We start from the raw sequence: 24232 nt of genomic DNA on the forward strand, positions 1-24232 counted from the left end.
TAAAATAACTTGAGAATAAGCAGAAGAGGCAATTCTTGTGGCGTTTTGGTGCAAACAGGACTCAAAATGATTTGATCCACACGTGTGACTCATGGACTGAATTTCCACTAATTCATCCCTTGCAGATTGCTCATGATCCTATGGGGATGGCAGTGAATAGGAACGGGATACCCATCTCTAGCAGAAGCATTTACATTTTCAATGATTTCTTAAAAGACCAAAAAAGAAACATTTATTTTTACAAGCCTTGTGTGCATTCAGGTAAAAATAGATCCAGTAAGGTATAAGAAACGTAATACCTTGTGTTTCCGCAGACTTCCAGGACTGGTAGGTGTGGAGATTGGAGACTGCTTGGACTTGGGCGTGGAGAGCTGGCTGCTTGATGTTCCATTTGCTATCATAAAACCAAGTAGAAATCAGAAAATAATTAGAAAGGGGCGCTCACATTTTTTGACATTTTCAAATCAAACGTCACAAGTACTGTAAGAGGGAAGTAAATTACTTAACAAATAAGATCTTCTCTGTTAGAAGGAAGCAGGATTTTTGATATGCAGCAGAAGTTTTGAAAGATGAAAAATGCAAATAAGTTTGTATGTATTCAACAAAACTTACACAATGCAGAATGGACATCAAACAAATAGAATTAATTTACTTTAATAAAAAACTGGGTGACACTACTTGAAAGATCGAAATCAGTATTCTTTCAGAGATGGGGGAAAAGAGATTGGATTGGAGGAAGAGATACTAATAAAGTGAGGGTTGTACAATATATATGGTAAATCACAGGGAACTGATGGTTTCCTTCTTGCCATTTTAAATGAAATAGAAATAGTAGAAATCATATATTACTTTAACTTTTGGGCCTTGGTTTTCATAACAACTGTCTAACAAAATGAATGGCAACAGTTAACTTTGAAAGAAAATCAGAAGCATTAAGGAAAGTAAGGGTTTATTACAGCAATAAACTAATCACATATTGTTTCATTCAAAAACATGGCATCTAGCTTAACGACGGTATAGAAAAGACTTTAAATAAATAAATAAATATGTGTATGTTATGGCCGCACTGGCCAATTTGAAGGTACCCCCTGGACAGGGGTCTGCTGGGGTCTGGGGTATAGAGATTCTGCCTGATCAGCCACTTTCCCTTCAGATTGGGCCCTCTGGTCCTGAAGGCTGGCAGATCGCAGGGTCAGGGTATCTACTGGAACTGGCAGGCAGTAAGAAGCAAGGGGGATGGGAAGGTGCCCTGGCCACACTGAACACAAACAGGGGTGAGCACCAATAAGATAGGGACTGACAAATATGCACAAGGCAGGGTAGGTCCTGAGACCAAACAAAGCATGGAACAGTAACATATAAGCACCCGGGCAAGAGGGGCCATTGGAAGGCTTAACAAAGGATAGGAGCAAAGCTAGAAACATGCAGGCAAGAAAGGCCCCTGGGAGGCCTAAACAGAGCAAAGAACCAGGAAAGGCAACAGGAACATGGAATCCCAGAATAGGGGCACTAGGCAAGACATACAAGGGGCCACATGCAGAGAAGAGACTGCATGCTGAGGCGGTGAGTAACCTGTGAGGGAGGGTTTTATAGGGCTGGTCTTGCTGCATCATGCAGCCTTCATGGCGGAGGCTAGAGCAGGTAGGAGCATGGCCCAGTGAGGGCTCCTGCTGCCAGCCAGTATCTTTACAGTGTAGCATATACCACATGTATAAAGCATTTTCTAAGTTCACTTTATTCTAACTTTTCCTAAACAATTCGTATGCTGTGAAAGGCAAAAACTTCAGGCTTTAGTTGCATTTTACATTTCTATATATCAATGATCTGGAAAGGAATACGATGAGTGACGTTATCAAATTTGCGGATGATACAAAATTATTCAGAGTAGTTAAATCACAAGCAGACTGTGATACATTACAGGAGGACCTTGCAAGACTGGAAGATTGGGCATCCAAATGGCAGATGAAATTTAATGTGGACAAGTGCAAGATGTTGCATATAGGGAAAAATAACCCTAGCTGTAGTTACACGATGTTAGGTTCCATATTAGGAGCTACCACCCAAGAAAGAGATCTAGGCGTCATAGTAGATAATACATTGAAATCGTCAGCTCAGTGTGCTGCAGCAGTCAAAAAAGCAAATAAAATGTTAGGAATTATTAGGAAGGGAATGGTTAATAAAACGGAAAATGTCATAATGCCTCTATATCGCTCCATGGTGAGACCACACCTTGAATACTGTGTACAATTCTGGTCGCCGTATCTCAAAAAAGATATAGTTGCAATGGAGAAGGTACAGAGAAGGGCAACCAAAATGATAAAGGGGATGGAACAGCTCCCCTATGAGGAAAGGCTGAAGAGGTTAGGGCTGTTCAGCTTGGAGAAGAGACGGCTGAGGGGGGATATCATAGAGGTCTTTAAGATCATGAGAGGTCTTGAACGAGTAGATGTGACTCGGTTATTTACACTTTCGAATAATAGAAGGACTAGGGGGCACTCCATGAAGTTAGCAAGTAGCACATTTAAGACTAATCGGAGAAAATTCTTTTTCACTCAACGCACAATAAATCTCTGGAATTTGTTGCCAGAGGATGTGGTTAGTGCAGTTAGTGTAGCTGGGTTCAAAAAAGGTTTGGATAAGTTCTTGGAAGAGAAGTCCATTAACTGCTATTAATCAAGTTTACTTAGGGAATAGTCACTGCTATTAATTGCATCAGTAGCATGGGAACTTCTAGGTGTTTGGATAATTGCCAGGTTCTTGTGGCCTGGTTTGGCCTCTGTTGGAAACAGGATGCTGGGCTTGATGGACCCTTGGTCTGACCCAGCATGGCAATTTCTTATGTTCTTATGTTCTTAAGAAAAACAGAATTACTGAAAAAGGTCTCTCGGGATTTTACCAACAGTAATTTGGCCCTTTTCAAATTGAAAGATAAAGCGATTGGTTATTAGCATAAGAAACTAAAGGAGCAAAAGAGCTCCCCCCTTAAAATCATTAATCACAAACCAGAACTGTTGTCTACCTGAGATATTCTCCAATGTGGCTTATAAATTTGTTTTGACAAAATAGCAGAATAAATCTTTTAGAAAGCTGCATTTTTGGTTTCCACAACGCTGCACTGCTTACACAGCACACGAGTTCCAGTGACGGTGCCTGTACCTACTGGGTCCACCTAGTTGCAAGGAACCTGCATACTTTACAGTTAATTTTCAAAGGGAAAGTACTTGAATAGTTACGTTTTGAAAATGCCCTACCTTAAGATGTGTACGCTGATGGTGTGTTCACTCTGTACCTCCTAATTTATACAGACAGCCAATCGAGGTCTTAAACAGCAGCATGCACTGCAAATGTACACACACACTGTTCACTCCCCCAACCTAACCCCCCCCCCCCCCCCGACTGCTCCATGCTGTGGAAGCCCACGCATGCTTTTAGCTGAATTGAGGAGGGCAATTTTCAGTCAGACCTATTAACCCAGGTCCTCGTTATGTCTTGGTACTTGGAGCCTGAGCAATCTATGGGCTGGGCTCCAGTAAATTTTCCAAAATGGATATGCCCCCCTCGAGATCTACAGGGCGTGATGGGTATGTAAAACCAGGATGCCAATATATACTGGATGGAAAACAATACAATAATCATTTTTATTTTCCAAATTGCAATGTAACATATTAGGGGTATGCAGTGTTTTTAAGGTGGGTCATTTTCATATCATTTTTTGCTTGATTTCATTTCTAAACTGTTTTATTGGGCTTTTTCCCCCCCTAATTTTGTGATCAATGTGCACTAACTAGACTTATAGGTGAATTTTCAAAGAAGTTACACATGTAAACTTCAAACTATCTTTACATGCATAACGTGCACATGCAGGTAAATCCAATGGATAAGTCAATGACATATACTGTAGCAATTTTCAAAAGCTCATTTACACAGGTGAAGTGCATTTACACATGTAAAACCTAGTTTTAAGTGTGTAAATGCTTCTGAAAATCAGGCCCTATGTGTACACTAACACGAAACTCAAAAAATAAAATTTCAGCATTTCTTTTGTTTCGAGGTTCCAACAAAATGATACAAAATAGACAATGTCTCGTTTTAAATGAATGCACATCCCTACAACATCGTAATAAATCCAAGATAATGAGTTTCTTGGTTTGAGGTCACATTTACTGAAGGCTTCTTCCACTAGGAAAGGGGCAAGTTTTTAGGAGTGAGCACAGAAAAGCTTTTATTTCATTTTCTGTTTTGTTTGCTACTTGTTTTGAGGGATTTTTTTCATTCCGAACCAACCAAATCCTTATTTGTTGTGTCGTTTCGGATTGGAAACAACACTAAACAACAAATGTCATTGATTTTCTATGTTTTCAAATGACAGCACATCTTTTATAGTGAAATGTCTTTAAAAAACACACCTCAAATCATCTCAGAAAACTTCCACAGTAAATAATCAGCCTCATTTGGCTCTGGATAACAGTACAGCTACTCTTGCAGCCAACAGACCTTCTCCTTTAAGACAAATGAGGAAGTGCTTCATTCTGAACATGCAAATGCTGGACTAAGTCCTGCCTGATTTCTTCCATACACCAGCAGAGGCAGCACGCAGTCTGTTTAGCCTGTGATAAATGGATCTCTCGTTGAGTACTTATGCCCATAGTGAATAAGGAAATCTATAGGTTTTAAGTGTGCAAATATAGTCAAGATTATGACGTGCTTGATTTTTTAGATTTTACCCGAGATATCAGCTTTTAAGCTAGTATTAAATTACAAGTATTAGCAAAACATGCTTAGTTAATTAAATTGAAAGTTAAAGGAACCAAAATCATTGAGACATATCGGGGTTAATATGCAGTCATTGGGTGGAATACAAAGCTCTGGCTAACTTTGGGGGGATATTCAGTGGTGCAGCCGCACTACTGAACATGGCCAGCTATCTTAAAGATATCTTATTTGGCTACCTTTACGACTACTCTATGGCACAGCTAGAGTAAGCCGGGATAACTTATCTGGCTAACTTAACTCTACACCAAAATGCCCCTATTTAATCCTGCTAAATTTCAGCCAGATAATGAGCTATCTGCCTAAACTTAGCTGGATAAGGGGGGAAAATATTTAAAAAATCAGATAACCATATAACTTGTCATTGAATAATGACCTCATAATTTCTTATTCTGGTTATTATTTCATTCTACTGTTTAAAACCAGGTCTACCATTATGAATCTAAATAGACAGGGGGTGTGCTTCTATTCTGCTCCTTATCAGAGCCTCCTAGAGGTATCCACCCTCCCCCCCCCCCAGCACAGGTAAAGCAAGGTCAGCTGAAGAGCAAATATTCTTCAGAGCCGCAAGCAGCTTTTGCACAGATACACATAAGGCATTAACAAGCACAGAAAGCTGGACAGCAGATCTCCATCAGAGCCCCCGTGAAGGCATGAATTTAGTACAGAGGGCTGACGCGTGAACTCAGTGACAAATGTTTTTAAAAACAAAGGGACACGGTCATAATAAAAAAATATGTACAATGTTAAATGCAAAAGTATGTAGAAAACATGACAAAAAAAGAAAGGAGACCTAGGAATAAACCGAAGAGAGGCGACAAGAGAAGCAAAAAATCAGACACATTGATATTTTGAAACAAATTCCAGGATTATAACTCTGATCCTGGGCAAAGAACCAGTGGCGACTTACAACCATAGTAGTTAGTGGAGAAATCATGTGAATTTCTGTCCTCTGCAGTTCTATAAGACAAGTGTTCAACGTTTAGGCTAGGAATGGGTAACTCCGGTCCTCAGGGGCCGCATATCATTCAAGTTTTCAGGATATCCTGAATGAATATGCACGAGAGAGTTGTTGCACACACACGCCATCATCTGCATGCAAATCTCTCCCTTGCATCATTCATTAGGGATGTCTTGAAAAACCCGACTGGTGGGCAACGCTCAAAGGCTGGAGGCTCCCCACCCATCGATGCACGCGCTGGCAGGTAGAGCGCGACGCGTGGAAGCCGGGGAACGGTGCCTGGAAGCGCCGTGGCAAAACCCGCCCCAATTTGTATGGATGTGCGGCCCCTGCTAACACAGCAAGAGAATGAAAACAGAGGCAAGGAGCTCGCTCAGGCCCTGAAAAGGAAACCTTTTTTGTTCTCCATCAGTGACACAAAATGAAGAAAATAAACACGCACTGCGCGGACAATGCTCTTTTGCCCCCGGTCAAAGCTTTCCTACCATGCCAGCGACGTTCCTAAATCAAGGCGACCGCCATGTGCTCCATGTCGGAAGAATCAGGGACCCAGCGGGGCCTCTGGTGTTCTCTTAGAGAAGCTGCCATTTTGCCATATTTCAGAAGGATGACATTTTTGGTGAAGGGTTTAAAGTGTAAACGCTGAGGCTGGGAGCACTGTACAAACGACGTTCCCACTCCCTCAGTAGGGATCTTTGTGAGAGCGACAGGCCATGGCTGCCGGCCAGGCTACAGAAGTACTGGTCGAAGCCCACCCCGTTGGCTACAAAAGGTTGCCATGGTTACAGGCCACCTTAGGTGACCGGTGGAAAGGACAAGAAAGCCAGCAAAGAATAAGCTGCTGTATGATAGTTGGGGGCGGGGGGGGGGGGGGGGGGCGGCAGCTCGGCTTTAGATTCCTTCTGCCTTCGGAAAGCTGTAGATGCTGCACCAGTTCACTTTCTTGACTACCTCTTTGCTGCTCTGCTTTCAAGGTATCTGTAAGGAAAACCCAGGAGATACATCTACATGCAATAGAGGCAGTTTATGCCAGTCTCCAGTGGTGATCTTCTGAAGCTGGAGTGGAAGATGGAAGACTGTATGGACCCCAGCTTCATACCTTCACACCTTTTTTCTTTTAAAGAAAACTCCCACTACCAATCTCATGCATATATAGAGAATATCCTGAAAATCAGACCGGCTACGTCAGAACTCTGCACAGACAGTCCAGTCCAGGGTTCCAGGATATCCACAATGAAAATGCATGAGTTAAATGTGTTTGTGTTGGAGATCCTGGAAACCTGGAATGGACTAGTTGTAGGATCTCCAGAACAGGTTTGGGAACTCTGATGCCTAGTTTTCAGGATATGCTACCTGATCTCATGGATATTCAATGCGGCTATCCTAGAAACCCGGACTAGACTGGCTGTGGGATAGCCAGAGTTAGGTGGTAATTGCACAGAATTAGGTGGTTCATTGCCCAGGATCAGAGTTATAATCAAAACCCCTCCCATATACCACGTTCTGGTCATTCACTTCCAGAATGTGATGAGGCAGGAAGCAATCCTGTAGCTAGAACCTGGTGATGTAGTATCCGATGTAGTTGGTGATTCGATTATTAGGAATGTAGATAGCTGGGTGGCTGGTGGGTGCGAGGATCGCTTGGTAATTTGCCTGCCTGGTGCGAAGGCGGCAGACCTCACGCATCACATAGATAGGATTTTAGACAGTGCTGGGGAGGAGCCAGCTCTCTTGGTACATGTGGGTACCAATGACATAGGAAAGTGCAGGAGGGAGGTTCTGGAAGCCAAATTTAGGATTCTAGGTAAAACGTTGAAATCCAGAACCTCCAAGGTAGCATTCTCAGAAATGCTTCCCGTTCCATGTGCAGGAACGGAGAGGCAGGCAGAGCTCCAGAGTCTCAATGAATGGATGAGACAACGGTGCAGGGAAGAGGTTTGTTAGGAACTGGGCACCATTTTGGGAGAGGGAGCCTTTCTGAAACAATGGGCTCCACCTTATCCAGAGTGGAACTAGGCTGCTAGCACTACCCTTTGAAAAAGAGATAGCAGAGCTTTTAAATTAGAACATGGGCAAAAGCAGAGCACGGGTCAGAATGATGTGCCTTTGAAGGATACTAAGAGAACAGGGAAATTAGGGCATCCCAGTAAAGAGGTTGCAATAAAGGCTAAAGCGGACCAGGTACCTTTAAGTAAAGAGCAGACAGAGCGGAAAGATTCCAAATTACCTCTATTAACTGATAAGCAGGTTCTTAATACAAACAAGAAACATACTTTGAAATGTCTATATACAAATGCCAGAAGTCTAAAAAATAAGATGGCAGAGTTAGCGTGTACAGCACTGGATGAAGAGGTAGATATAATTGGCATCTCAGAGACCTGGTGGAAGGAGGAGAACCAATGGGACACTCTGATACCAGGTACAAATTATATTGAAATGATAGGAAGGATCAAATTGATGGAGGGATTGCACTATATATTAGAGAGCATTGAGTGAAACAGCATAAAAATTCTGCAGGAAACAAAATGCAATGCTGAACCTTTATGGATAGAAATTCCAGGTGAAAGGGGGAATAAAATAGTAGTGGGGGTGTATTACCATCCACCTGGCCAGAATGAACTAATAGAGAATGAAAAGCTAAAAGAAATTAGGGAAGCTAACAAAATCAGCAGCACAGTAATCAGCAGGGAGAGGGAGATGCTGGTCAGACTGGTGGGGATAGGATGGGAGGATTGAGAGAGTGGTGGGGGTAAAATGGGACTTGGAGAGAAGTTTGGAATATGGTGGGGGTGTGGAGAGAGATACTGGCAGGGATGAGGGGGACTTGCTGGAAAAAACAGCAACCAGGCAAGGATTGGTTTGGCAATCTCTTTCCCTTTGGGTTTGGATGCTCACAGTCTTACAGACCTTCTCAGAAGGGCAGGGAGGTGTAGCCCCCGATTGGCGCCGTGGGTGGTCGCCTTGCAATGGCCCTGCTCCTCAAAAGGGACCCTCCCATCTCTGGAAAATATGAGACCCTTTGGTACTATGCAGTCAGAGTCCTTGGCTCTTGGTGCTGAAAGATGTGCTCTTATATAGCACATCTGGAATACCAGAAAGCAGGTGACACCTCTTATATAGCACATCTGGAATTCCAGAAAGCAGGTGACATTTCTTATATAGCACATCTGGAATTCCAGAAAGCAGGTGACACCTCTTATATAGCACATCTGGAATTCCAGAAAGCAGGTGACACCTCTTATATAGCGTATCTGGAATTCCAGAAAGCATTTGACAAAGTCCCTCATGAGAGACTTCTAAGGAAATTAGAAAGGTCATGGGGGGGGGGGGGGAGAGCCGAGGAGAAGAGAGAGAAGGCTCAAACCAGCTTACCATCTGCCACACGAGTGCGTTTCCCGATTAACATCGCTGAGAACAGCTGGGAGACTCGGCGTGAGAGAGATCTGGGACTGACGTATAGGCAAGCGACTGCCTATAAGAGCGGGCGCCAGAATTTGAATCTTGGGGAGAGCCGAGGAGAAGAGAGAGAAGGGCTCAAACCAGCTTACCATCTGCCACACGAGTGCGTTTCCCGATTAACATCGCTGAGAACAGCTGGGAGACTCGGCGTGAGAGAGATCTGGGACTGACGTCATAGGCAAGCGACTGCCTATAAGAACGGGCGGCCTGCGGCACACCTCGCCGCCGGTGCGCCTCCTAAGCCGCGCGCTCCGAAGGGGCGCGCGGCTTTGTCCGGCTTAGTCCGGATAAGCCCGGTAAGCTGGGAGATACTACTGGTGAAACGGGAGAGGGTGTTATTGTTTTTGTCTAGTTTGTGTGCTCCCCAGTGGGTGTATGGGGAGGAAGAGAAAATTAAAGAGCTTTCCTGTTTCCCCAGTAGTAACTAGAGGCCCCATGGACAACCACGTCAGCCGACGGGTTGAAGCGCCAACAGGGGAAGACTCAGGGGAGCATTTTTCTGCCTCTCTGAGCCCCGGCGATGGTCCGATATTTCCACCTCAACCGACGACATCATTACCAATATCTTTGGAAAAGGCAAAAACAAGCACCTCAAAAGATAATGAGGTAAGCTTGGGGAATGCCGATATGGCTTTAGGAGCTTCGACTCCTATAGATAATTTATCATTATCATTGTCAGGAGAATTGATGCGGCCAGAACAATGGCCCACAACTCCTCCAGACAATGTAACGTTAGTAGATATATGGAAAATGATTTCGTCTGTAAATGCAAATATTCACCAAATGAAATTATCTTTACCAATGATTGTAAATGAAAATAAGTTGAAAATTGAAGATCAGGGAAAGAAAATAATGAGTGTGGAACAAGAGTTGGGAAAATTGACAACAAAGGTTAAATTATTACAGGATACCGAAACTATCCATATTAAGGATAGCTTTGCTATCCATAGAGATTTGGAACATTTAGAGAACATGATACGATATAAAAATTTGAGATTGGTTAATTTCCCACAGACTAGACTCCTCTCACCCAAGGAAATGTTCTTAAAATATCTTAGAGAAATAATGCAGTATGAGGTTAAAGATTTCCCACATATTTCTAAGATCTTTTATTTTCCTAGTAAATTGAATAGAGATAATAAAGAGGTGTTAGAGGGGCAGGTGGAGGACTCAACAATTGGAGTCTCCACCTTTCTGGAGGAATCCATCGACATAATTAATAAGAGATCAACGTTGTTTGTATCATTACAATTGGAATCTGAGAAAGATAAATTATTTAGAGATTTTTTTAGATTTAAGGAATTAAACTTTTGCGGTCAACCTATACAAATGTTCCATGATGTATCTAGAGTTACCCAAGTGAAGAGAAAGCATTTCTTGTCCTTAAAAACTAGATTACTAGCTTTAGGGGCAACTTTTTTTCTAAAGTACCCATCTTCATGTTTTGTAACATATCAAGGAAACAAGTTTAGTTTTAACGATCTGATGCATTTGGAGACCTTTTTGCAGGATAAGACCAGTGTTGAAGGAAATAATGTGGCCCAATAAAGGTAGGGAATCTCTCTCATCGAATCTTTGTTAATATGGTGAAAAATTTTGTTGTTATCTCTCCCCCCATTATGGGTTTAGTAATTACAGATATGAATGATTTGTGTACACATGTTGGATAATTATGATCTGTAAATTGCCATCTATATAATTTGTTTAAATGGATTTTAAATAAAATTCAATAAAAATTTAAATTAAAAATTTAAAAAAAGAAAGGTCATGGGATAGGGGGCAGTGTCTTATTGTGGATTGCCAACTGGTTAAAAGATAGAAAACAGAGAGCAGGGCTAAATGGTAAATTTTCCCAATGGAAAAAGATGAATACTGGAGGCCCCAGGGATCAGTTCTGGGACCACAGCTTCTTAATATATTTATAAATGACCTGCAAATGGGAACAAGTGAGGTGATCAAATTTGCAGATGACAAAATTATTCAAAGTTGTCAAAACACAAGAAGATTGTGAGAAATTACAAGAGGACCAGGCGAGACTGGGTGACTGGGCATGCAAATGGCAAATGAAGTTTAATGTGGACAAGTGCAGAGTGATGCATTTAGGGAAGAGAAACCCAAACTATAGCTGCACAATGCAAAGCTCCACATTAGGAGTCACCACTCAGGAAAAGGATCCAGGTGTCATCATTGAAAATACTTTGAAATCTTCTGCTCAGTGTGCAGCAGCAGAAGCCAAGAAAGCAAATAGAATAATAGTGATTATTAGGAAAGGACTGGAGAATAAAACAGAATATCATAATGCCTCTGTATCACTCCATGGTGCATCCTCATCTTGTGTTCATATACCATACACAAACAGAATGCTGGGGATTATTAGGAAAGGAATGGAGAATAAAACAGAGAATATCATAAAGCCTCTGTATCACTCCATGGTGCATCCTCATCTTGTGTTCATATATCATACACAAACAGAATCCTGGGGATTATTAGAAAAGGAATGGAGAATAAAACAGAGAATATCATAATGCCTCTGTATCACTCCATGGTGCATCCTCATCTTGTGTTCATATATCATACACAAACAGAATGCTGGGGATTATTAGGAAAGGAATGGAGAATAAAACAGAGAATATCATAATGCCTCTGTATCACTCCATGGTGCAACCTCATCTTGTGTTCATATATCATACACAAACAGAATGCTGGGGATTATTAGGAAAGGAATGGAGAATAAAACAGAGAATATCATAATGTCTCTGTATCACTCCATGGTGCATCCTCATCTTGTGTTCATATATCATACACAAACAGAATGCTGGGGATTATTAGGAAAGGAATGGAGAATAACACAGAGAATATCATAATGTCTCTGTATCACTCCATGGTGTGACCTCATCTTGTGTTCATATATCATACACAAACAGAATGCTGGGGATTATTAGGAAAGGAATGGAGAATAAAACAGAGAAAATCATAATGTCTCTGTATCACTCCATGGTGTGACCTCATCTTGTGTTCATATATCATACACAAACAGAATGCTGGGGATTATTAGGAAAGGAATGGAGAATAAAACAGAGAAAATCATAATGTCTCTGTATCACTCCATGGTGTGACCTCATCTTGTGTTCATATATCATACACAAACACAATGCTGGGGATTATTAGGAAAGGAATGGAGAATAAAACAGAGAATATCATAATGTCTCTGTATCACTCCATGGTGCAAACTCATCTTGTGTTCATATATCATACACAAACAGAATGCTGGGGATTATTAGGAAAGGAATGGAGAATAAAACAGAGAATATCATAATGCCTCTGTATCACTCCATGGTGTGACCTCATCTTGTGTTCATATAACATACACAAACAGAATGCTGGGGATTATTAGGAAAGGAATGGAGAATAAAACAGAGAATATCATAATGCCTCTGTATCACTCCATGGTGCAAACTCATCTTGTGTTCATATATCATACACAAACACAATGCTGGGGATTATTAGGAAAGGAATGGAGAATAAAACAGAGAATATCATAATGTCTCTGTATCACTCCATGGTGCATCCTCATCTTGTGTTCATATATCATACACAAACAGAATGCTGGGGATTATTAGGAAAGGAATGGAGAATAAAACAGAATATCATAATGCCTCTGTATCACTCCATGGTGCAACCTCATCTTGAGTACTGTGTGCAGTTCTGGTGACCACATCTCAAGAAAGATAGAGCAGAATTAGAAAAGGTACAGAGAAGGGCGACCAAGATGATAAAGGGGATGGAACAATTCCCTTATGAGGAAAGACAGAGATGGCTGAGGGGAGATATGATAGAAATCTATAAAATAATCAGTGGAGTGGAACGAGAAAATGTTAATCAGTTGTTTACTCTTTCAAAGAGTACAAAGACCAGGGGACACACAATGAAGTCACTGGGTAAACATTTAAAACTAATAAGAGAAAATATTTTTTTACTCACTGCACAATTAAACTCTGGAATTCGTTGCCAGAGGATGTGGTGAAAGCTGTTCGTATAGCTGCGTTTCAGAAAGGTTTGAACAAGTTCCTGAAGGAAAAGTCCATTACTAAAGTGAAGCTGTAGAAATTCACGTCTTGTCCCTTGGGATCCTGCCAGGTACTTGTGACCTGGCTTGGCCACTGTTGGAGACAGGATGCTGGGCTTTGCTGGACATTTGGTCTGACCCTGGCAGGTCTGAGACCCTAATGAAAGGGGTGGACGTGCCAGGGGCTAAGCGAGGGCAATAACTGAAGCCTTTTCCATGTCACCCGCGTAAATCGAGGCTTTCTTTATTGCCCGACCCCTCCGTGGGCAGACGTATGCGTGGGGGAGGATAACGCGCGTGCTTTTACCCGGGGAATGCAGAGGCAGTCCAGGGGGGGCAGGGGGGAGGGAAGAGATCAGAGCGGCGCGCGGGGTTTTCTGTAATCAAAAGCATGGCGGTGTTTTCCACCAGAAAAACCGCCCGCAGGCGTAATCCGCGCAAGTGATTATTACGGCCGCGATAATCAAAGCAAAAGCCAGTGCGGATTTTTGCCTTGATAGCTGATGCTAGAGCCCACCCACCTCTAGTATCCATGGAGTCTGCAGCGACACGGGCAGTTTTGATCATTGCCCCCTGTAACTCTCCGAGACATCAGGATCGATATCTTCTCTAAGCATTTTAGGATTTGTGATCCTGCTTTTCTGAACACAGCATGCACACAGCAGGACTGTAACAAGAAGAGATGGGTGGGCCAAGAACCCACATCTGCAATCCAAAACCCTGCCTGCAATCCGGGTACTTACTGTCAGATTTATTGGACTGAAATCCAGAAAACATTGGGGAGACATAAGGCCTCTTAAAGCACTGCCTGCCTGGGGGACTCTTACTTCTCCACCTTTTTAAACGTTTTGGATGGGGAGGAGGCTGGCGGGGATCCCTCTTACTCTAACCGGTAAACCAGTTACTCCTGTGGGAAGTCTGTGCAATGGTGCAATGCAGGATTGGCGCAGCCGTCTCCACCCGTGCAAAGGTTTGTGCACGCAATCAGCCATAGGAGGAGCAGCAGCGGCGGCTAAGCCCGTGCCAGGAGAGGAAGGGGGTGAGCGACTGGACCTGTGCTGGCTGGAGGAGGCAGGAGGCTGTTATTTTCCCTTCTCTGCCGTGCTCTGGCAGTGACACGAGGATCGGACGCTGCCCCCTCCCTCCCCTCCTCACATGGCCTGAATCGCACTCATGAGCGCAGACCCGGGCTTCTGCCACTGGACGCAGTGGACGCAGGAGCAGCTGGTCAGGAAGCTGGGCCTTCAGAGGCTGTTTCGTTTTTTTTTCCCAAGCAATCCCAGAGCCTTTCCTGGCTTGGGACAATGCTGACATCTGGGCGAGCAGGTTTAAAGGGACAGCACCTTGAAAATTTATAGCAGAAGACTGAGATGAGGTGGATGGTGGGGGAGGGGGAGGAAATGAGCCTGATGGAGGAGGGAAGAACTGAACCTAGGGGACTGGGGAAGAGAGAATGCTGGGCTGAGCAGGGGAGAGTATGTAAGGGTGGGGGTGAACCTGGGGTGAGAGAGAGAGAGACATCGGGGTGGGAGGGAGGGGATTGCTGAGCCTGGGATGGGGGAAGAAAGAGAGCTGGGGGTTAAGAGAACTGAAGCAGGGGTAGATAATATTGAGCCTGGAGTGGGGGGGGGGGGGGGGGGAGAGAGAAAACTGAATCTGGGGTAGAAACAGAGAAAACCAGAGAAATGGTACTGAGCCTGGGGTAGGGGAGGGAGGGAGGGAGAGCAAGCTGGGGGGATTTGAATTGCTTTAACCTGATGGGTAAGTGTATGGCTGAGCCTGGGTGGGGAGAGAGAGCCGAGGAAGAGGAGGAACAGAGAGAGAGAGAGAGAGAGAGAGAGGGAGGGAGAGAGAGAGTGTGTGCATGGAAGAAAGAGGTGGAGGAGAGCTGTGGAGCCTGGGGGCAGAGGGCGGGGCTCCTGGTGACATTCTGCATCTCTCAGCAGGAACGTTTTCTTCTTTATTGCATTTTAAATTCATTATTACTCAAAGGCAGTGACTGTCTTGCATCGTTTTGACAAATAACGAATGCAGAATTTTAAAACAGAATCCACCCAGGAGTAATATTGCATGTTAGGGGGGGCCGTGATTGATGAGTCCCGGAGAGAGAGCGAGATGCAGAAGGAGCCAGTTTCCCCCCTGAGGGTTTCTTCAGGCCAGTGAGGTCACCCGCTGGAGGTCAGCGTCTAACACAAGGTTGGAATTGCTCTACGGCTTCCGTCCCCGCCTCCTTGCAGCTGGCGAGTGCCGGGCACCAATGCTTGAAGGTCAAGCTTGGTGAGAGCTCCCTGCTAGAGCTGCGTGGCTGCGTGGCAAGGGCTGCAGATCCCAGGTACACGGGAAGAAGGCAACGGTTTGCACAACTGCAAGTCCATGGGCGTCCGCTTCAGATTTATTATTCCGTATATGCAGCGCTAGCTGAAGTGCAACTGTAGGACTAGCAGGAGGTCTGAAGCATCTTGTGGGCAAAGCAAGAGACATCTGCTGCTTGGAACACATTCATCCGTAATAACCCTCGGGGGATGGGATGTGCAGGCAGGACAGATTGATGCTCTGTATCCTGGCTCTGTTAATTGTCGCTGCCTTGTGGAAAAATGCTTTATCCCCCCCCCCCCCCCACCCCTTCCAACAGGGAAGGATGAAATTAATCCCCCCCCCCCCCCTGGAAACAGTCACTCACCATCGATCTGATCATAGGCTGCCTGAGCCAGATCCAATCCCAGGCAGTCGGAAGCTAAGAATAAGCTGCTTTGTTATATTTAACATCGATTCCCTGCGACAAGAAGGGAGAAGAGACGGCTGAGGGGGGATATGATAGAGGTCTTTAAGATCATGAGAGGTCTTCAACGAGTAGATGTGACTCGGTTATTTACTCTTTCGGATAATAGAAGGACTAGGGGGCATTCCATGAAGTTAGCATGGGGCACATTTAAAACTAATCGGAGAAAGTTCTTTTTTACTCAACGCACAATAAAGCTCTGGAATTTGTTGCCAGAGGATGTGGTTAGTGCAGTTAGTGTAGCTGTGTTTAAAAAAGGTTTGGATAAGTTCTTGGAGGAGAAGTCCATTAATGGCTATTAATCAAGTTTACTTAGGGAATAGCCACTGCTATTAATTGCATCAGTAGCATGGGATCTTCTTAGTGTTTGGGTAATTGCCAGGTTCTTATGGCCTGGTTTGGCCTCTGTTGAAAACAGGATGCTGGGCTTGATGGACCCTTGGTCTCACCCAGCATGGCAAGTTCTTATGTTCTAAAGCTCGGTCAACCTTCTTACTGAAAGACTAACCACCAACTCCGCCACAATGGAACAGGCGCCATCGTACTTATATTCTCTATAAAACATCAACATACTACAATTGTTTTAAAAAATATTTCAATGGAATAACCCCCCCCCCGCAGAAAAAACAGTCCGGTTTGGAAAGAGAAAAGTTGTGATAGATTTATCAGCTACGACGTCTTAGGCTTTGTGTACACCAGAGGTCCCCAACCTTCTCCTGAGGAACACCACCCCCCCCCAACCAGTCGGGTTTTCAGGATCTCCACAATGCATATGCATGAGAGAAAATTTGCATGAGCTGCCTCCATGACATGCAAATTTTCTCTCATGCATATTCATTGTGGAAATCCTGAAAACCCGACTGGCTGGGGGGGGGGTCCCCAGGAGAAGGACTGGGAACCACTGGTGTACACTAACCCCAAACCACATCCTCCTGAAGTCTTTAACTTGGGAAAGCGCTCATCATCACACGCAAACTCTAGAAGACCACAGGCTGAGCAAAGAATTCATTTCATGTCTTTTTTTTTTTAATACTACTGGTGCCTTTTGACTACAAAACTCTCAGCTACAAAGAGAACACAAATGACAAAAAATGCTCACATTAAGTGCCGTCTTCTGCACCTCTCCCAGGATCTGAGCCCCAAGCAGCACACCTGAGCTCCTGCGGCAGGAGGGAATGCTGAGCTCTGCTGATTGCACCTGAAAAAGGAGGTGGAGATATCCCCCTCTGCCTCTCCTGGGATCAGACTATGGGGGTGTGGCTTCTCCTCAGAAGGTAAGACTGGAATGAACAGGCCGCAATCAAGACGCCAATGAGAGGCACCAGATGTAAGCTAAGGTTTCTTTCTTTACATATTCAATTGCAATGGACCAGTGTAGTATGCCAGAATATTTAGGAATGTTATCAATAGCTTTAAGCAAATTCTGTTTCCAGAATTTCTGTTTGATGCTAGTTGGTAAATATTTATAGCTTTGTTTGCTGTCTGAATAGTGAGCATTCCTGATGCATATTAAGCTATCTACCAGGAAAAGGATCTAGGCATCATAGGGGATAATACATTGAAATCATCTGCTCTATGTACGGCAGCAGCCAAGAAAGCAAACAGAATGCTGGGGATTATTAGGAAAGGAATGGAGAATAAAACAGAGAATATCCTAATGCCTCTGTATCACTCCATGGTGCATCCTCATCTTGTGTTCATATATCATACACAAACAGAATGCTGGGGATTATTAGGAAAGGAATGGAGAATAAAACAGAGAATATCCTAATGCCTCTGTATCACTCCATGGTGCATCCTCATCTTGTGTTCATATATCATACACAAACAGAATGCTGGGGATTATTAGGAAAGGAATGGAGAATAAAACAGAGAATATCCTAATGCCTCTGTATCACTCCATGGTGCATCCTCATCTTGTGTTCATATATCATACACAAACAGAATGCTGGGGATTATTAGGAAAGGAATGGAGAATAAAACAGAGAATATCCTAATGCCTCTGTATCACTCCATGGTGCATCCTCATCTTGTGTTCATATATCATACACAAACAGAATGCTGGGGATTATTAGGAAAGGAATGGAGAATAAAACAGAGAATATCATAATGCCTCTGTATCACTCCATGGTGCATCCTCATCTTGTGTTCATATATCATACACAAACAGAATGCTGGGGATTATTAGGAAAGGAATGGAGAATAAAACAGAGAATATCCTAATGTCTCTGTATCACTCCATGGTGCATCCTCATCTTGTGTTCATATATCATACACAAACAGAATGCTGGGGATTATTAGGAAAGGAATGGAGAATAAAACAGAGAATATCCTAATGCCTCTGTATCACTCCATGGTGCATCCTCATCTTGTGTTCATATATCATACACAAACAGAATGCTGGGGATTATTAGGAAAGGAATGGAGAATAAAACAGAGAATATCATAATGCCTCTGTATCACTCCATGGTGCATCCTCATCTTGTGTTCATATATCATACACAAACAGAATGCTGGGGATTATTAGGGAAGGAATGGAGAATAAAACAGAGAATATCATAATGTCTCTGTATCACTCCATGGTGCATCCTCATCTTGTGTTCATATATCATACACAAACAGAATGCTGGGGATTATTAGGAAAGGAATGGAGAATAAAACAGAGAATATCATAATGTCTCTGTATCACTCCATGGTGCATCCTCATCTTGTGTTCATATATCATACACAAACAGAATGCTGGGGATTATTAGGAAAGGAATGGAGAATAAAACAGAGAATATCATAATGTCTCTGTATCACTCCATGGTGCATCCTCATCTTGTGTTCATATATCATACACAAACAGAATGCTGGGGATTATTAGGAAAGGAATGGAGAATAAAACAGAGAATATCATAATGTCTCTGTATCACTCCATGGTGCAACCTCATCTTGTGTTCATATATCATACACAAACAGAATGCTGGGGATTATTAGGAAAGGAATGGAGAATAAAACAGAGAATATCATAATGCCTCTGTATCACTCCATGGTGCCTCCTCATCTTGTGTTCATATATCATACACAAACAGAATGCTGGGGATTATTAGGAAAGGAATGGAGAATAAAACAGAGAATATCAAAATGCCTCTGTATCACTCCATGGTGCATCCTCATCTTGTGTTCATATATCATACACAAACAGAATGCTGGGGATTATTAGGAAAGGAATGGAGAATAAAACAGAGAATATCATAATGTCTCTGTATCACTCCATGGTGAGACCTCATCTTGTGTTCATATATCATACACAAACAGAATGCTGGGGATTATTAGGAAAGGACTGGAGAATAAAACAGAGAATATCCTAATGCCTCTGTATCACTCCATGGTGCATCCTCATCTTGTGTTCATGTATCATACACAAACAGAATGCTGGGGATTATTAGGAAAGGACTGGAGAATAAAACAGAGAATATCCTAATGCCTCTGTATCACTCCATGGTGCATCCTCATCTTGTGTTCATTTATCATACACAAACAGAATGCTGGGGATTATTAGGAAAGGACTGGAGAATAAAACAGAGAATATCCTAATGCCTCTGTATCACTCCATGGTGCATCCTCATCTTGTGTTCATGTATCATACACAAACAGAATGCTGGGGATTATTAGGAAAGGACTGGAGAATAAAACAGAGAATATCATAATGTCTCTGTATCACTCCATGGTGTGACCTCATCTTGTGTTCATATATCAAACACAAACAGAATGCTCGGGATTATTAGGAAAGGACTGGAGAATAAAACAGAGAATATCCTAATGCCTCTGTATCACTCCATGGTGCATCCTCATCTTGTGTTCATATATCATACACAAACAGAATGCTGGGGATTATTAGGAAAGGAATGGAGAATAAAACAGAGAATATCATAATGCCTCTGTATCACTCCATGGTGCATCCTCATCTTGAGTACTGTGTGCAGTTCTGGTGACCACATCTCAAGAAAGATATAGCAGAATTAGAAAAGGGTACAGAGAAGGGTGACCAAGATGATAAAGGCGGATAGAACGATTCCCCCTATGAAGAAAGGCTAAAGAATTTAGGACTGTTCAGCTTGGAGAAGAGATGGCTGAGGGGAGATATGATAGAGGTCTATAAAATAATGAGAGGAATGGAATGAGGAAACGTTAATCAGTTGTTTCCTCTTTCGAAAAGCACAAAGACCAGGGGACAAAAAATGAAGTTACTGATCTATGAAGACACTAAGTCAACTATTCTCAACCAGTATGTTGCGACCCGAAAACCGGAGCTACAGGCCACCGCCGGAGACCAAGCCAATGGGGCCAAAGAAACGAAGACTGGAGTTGCTGGCTGTTGCTGCCCGAGACCAGAACGGCAGGGCCAATGACGAGCTATTTAGCTGGGGGTCGGTATGTGTGGTGTATGTGAGACAGGGAGGGTGCGCTTGTGTGTGTGTGTGTGTGGTGTATGTGAGACAGGGAGGGTGCGCTTGTGTGTGGTGTGGTGTGGTGTATGTGAGACAGGGAGGGTGCGCGTGTGTGTGTGTGTGGGTGTATGTGAGACAGGGAGGGTGCGCGTGTGTGTGGTGTATGTGAGACAGGGAGGGTGCGCGCGTGTGTGTGTGTGGTGTATGTGAGACAGGGAGGGTGCGCGCGTGTGTGTGTGTGGTGGTGTATGTGAGACAGGGAGGGTGCGCGCGTGTGTGTGTGGTGTATGTGAGACAGGGAGGGTGCGCGCGTGTGTGTGTGGTGTATGTGAGACAGGGAGGGTGCGCTTGTGTGTGTGTGGTGTATGTGAGACAGGGAGGGTGCGCTTGTGTGTGTGTGGTGTATGTGAGACAGGGAGGGTGCGCTTGTGTGTGTGTGTGGTGTATGTGAGACAGGGAGGGTGCGCTTGTGTGTGTGTGTGGTGTATGTGAGACAGGGAGGGTGCGCGTGTGTGTGTGTGGTGTATGTGAGACAGGGAGGGTGCGCTTTGTGTGTGTGTGTGTGTGTGGTGTATGTGAGACAGGGAGGGTGCGCTTGTGTGTGTGTGTGTGTGGTGTATGTGAGACAGGGAGGGTGCGCTTGTGTGTGTGTGTGTGTGGTGTATGTGAGACAGGGAGGGTGCGCTTTGTGTGTGTGTGTGGTGTATGTGAGACAGGGAGGGTGCGCTTTGTGTGTGTGTGTGGTGTATGTGAGACAGGGAGGGTGCGCTTGTGTGTGTGTGTGTGGTGTATGTGAAACAGGGAGGGTGCGCTTGTGTGTGTGTGTGGTGTATGTGAGACAGGGAGGGTGCGCTTGTGTGTGTGTGTGTGGTGTATGTGAGACAGGGAGGGTGCGCTTGTGTGTGTGTGTGGTGTATGTGAGACAGGGAGGGTGCGCTTGTGTGTGTGTGGTGTATGTGACAGGGAGGGTGCGCTTGTGTGTGTGTGTGGTGTATGTGAGACAGGGAGGGTGCGCTTGTGTGTGTGTGTGTGGTGTATGTGACAGGGAGGGTGCGCTTGTGTGTGTGTGTGTGGTGTATGTGACAGGGAGGGTGCGCTTGTGTGCACGTGTGTGTGTGTGGTGTATGTGAGACAGGGAGGGTGCGCTTGTGGGTGTGTGTGTGGTGTATGTGAGACAGGGAGGGTGCGCTTGTGTGTGTGTGGTGTATGTGAGACAGGGAGGGTGTGCTTGTGTGTGTGTGTGGTGTATGTGAGACAGGGAGGGTGCGCTTGTGTGTGTGGTGTGTGGTGTATGTGAGACAGGGAGGGTGCGCTTGTGTGTGTGTGTGTGTGGTGTATGTGAGACAGGGAGGGTGCGCTTGTGTGTGTGTGTGTGTGGTGTATGTGAGACAGGGAGGGTGCGCTTGTGTGTGTGTGTGTGTGGTGTATGTGAGACAGGGAGGGTGCGCTTGTGTGTGTGTGTGTGTGGTGTATGTGAGACAGGGAGGGTGCGCTTGTGTGTGTGTGTGTGTGTGGTGTATGTGAGAAAGGGAGGGTGCACGTGTGTGTGTGTGTGTGTGTGTGGTGGTGTGACAGGGAGGGTGCGTTTGTGTGTGTGGTGTGTGGTGTATGTGACAGGGAGGGTGCGCTTGTGTGTGTGGTGTATGGTGTATGTGACAGGGAGGGTGCGCTTGTGTGTGTGTGTGTGGTGTATGTGACAGGGAGGGTGCGCGTGTGTGTGTGTGTGTGTGTGGTGTGGTGTGTTGTATGTGAGACAGGGAGGGTGCGCGTGTGTGTGTGTGTGTGTGGTGTGGTGTGGTGTATGTGAGACAGGGAGGGTGCACGTGTGTGTGTGTGTGTGAGTGTGGTGTATGTGAGACAGGGAGGGTGCACTTGTGTGTGTGTGTGTGAGTGTGGTGTATGTGAGACAGGGAGGGTGCACGTGTGTGTGTGAGTGTGGTGTATGTGAGACAGGGAGGGTGCACGTGTGTGTGTGAGTGTGGTATATGTGAGAGAGGGAGGGTGCGCTTGTGTGTGTGTGTGTGTGAGTGTGGTATATGTGAGAGAGGGAGGGTGCGCTTGTGTGTGTGTGTGTGTGTGTGTGTGGTGTATATGAGACAGGGAGGGTGCGCTTGTGTGTGTGTGGTGTATGTGAGACAAGGAGGGTGCTTTTGTGTGTCAATGTGAGAGAGGGTGCTTCTGTGTGCCTGTGTGTGTGCAAGAGAGAGATGGAGCATGTTTTTGGCTGGCTGTGGGAGAGTGTGTGATTGAGCCTGTAAGTGAAAGAGAGAACATGTGTGTGATTGAGAGCTTGTGTGTAAGTAAGAGAGAGAGCGCATTGTGTGATTGAGAGAGACTGATCAGGGAGGTGACGTGTGTGTGATTGAGAGAGACTGATCAGGGAGGTGACTGGTGTGGGTGTGAGAGAAAGACTGGTTGGAGAGATGACTGGTGTGTGAGAGACAGAAACTGGTCCTGAGGGTGAGACGTGAGAGAGAGAGAGAGAGAGAGAGAGACAGAGAGAGAGAGAGGGACTGGTTGTGGTCCCTAAGGCAGAGGTCCGTGAGGACAGCTTCAGCAGCTACTGCTGCTTCTGGCGTGGCCTGCAAGGGAAAGGAGTAGGAGAGTTGATTGACTGCCATTTTAATTATTGGATATTATTTGATGTGTCTGCTGTTTTGAAATAGTTTATTGATATTTGGACAATTTCTAATAATTTTTATATGTTGAATGTTATTCTGTTCATCAGCTGTTTTGTAACATTTATTAGTATAGTTTTACAATTATTCCTGTGTTGGGATCTATAGCAGCTTGGCTTGTTCTGTTTTCCTAATAGGAGGTGTATTGGTGTTTAGGGTCTGGTTTAATATTTGTAGTGTTGCCTTTTCATAGATAGGGTTGTTACGTTTGAGTGTGTTCCATAATGCAGGTGTAACTTTGTGCGGGTTAGTTTGTGTGCATTATTGCAGATCCTGGGACTATGTTAGGTGCTATATTTCTCTTTCCATTTCTCCAGGTTCGCACTGCATGCAGAGAGGCTGTTTTGGGTTTCCATTCCAGTTTCTGTCTCCATATTTGTAATTTGTGGTCTTTCTGTACTTGGTACTTGTGTCTATGACTGAGGTGTGAGGTATTTAACTTGCATGTAGGCATTTGTATCAATCTTATTTGTTGTGTTTTCTCAATAGGACATGCATTGGTGGTGAGCTGCTGTCTTTTCATAAGTAGGGCTATTGCGTCTGGTATAGAGGGAGTTTGTGTTGCTGTTACTGAGATAACACCAGAATATCTTTTTTGTATGGTGAGTTGCACGGAGAATGTTCTAGTTCTGCTTCACACCCATTACTGAGGGTCGGGGGTGGGAGTGGGGTTAGCCCTGTGACTGTCATGGGTTCAGTGTGTCACGCATGTGGGAACTATCTATCAGGTGTGTCCCAACAGAAAAAAGGTTGAGAACCACTGCACTAAGTAATACATTTAAAACAAATTAGAGACATTTGTTTTCATTCAACGCATAATTAAGCTCTGGAATTCATTGCTGGAAAATGTGGTGAAAGTTGTTAGTGTGGCTAGGTTTAAAAAAACGTTTGGACAAGTGGGAAAAGCCACTACTAATGCCTGGGTGTTAGCAGCATGGAATTTATCTACTATTTGGGATCCTGCCAGGTACTTGTGACTAAGATTGGCCACTGGCCTTGATGGACCTTCGATCTGACCCAGTAATTTCTTATAAATTAACATCAGCAAAGGAGATTTGATAGGAGCATAGAAGGGCCAACAGAGTG

General features: G+C 44.3%; 1 protein-coding gene across 1 annotated transcript in view; it reads right to left on the reverse strand.

Annotated features, from left to right (window-relative positions):
• Positions 1-24232, reverse strand: part of DCX (doublecortin) — a 112885-nt gene that overhangs the window by 2682 nt on the left and 85971 nt on the right. The window contains exon 6 of the mRNA XM_029607636.1: positions 300-394. Coding sequence (XP_029463496.1) covers positions 300-394 — 95 coding nt within the window. The remainder of the gene's footprint in view (positions 1-299; positions 395-24232) is intronic.

Source organism: Rhinatrema bivittatum, chromosome 6 (genome assembly GCF_901001135.1).
Source record: "Rhinatrema bivittatum chromosome 6, aRhiBiv1.1, whole genome shotgun sequence".
NCBI classification, from domain to species: domain Eukaryota; kingdom Metazoa; phylum Chordata; class Amphibia; order Gymnophiona; family Rhinatrematidae; genus Rhinatrema; species Rhinatrema bivittatum.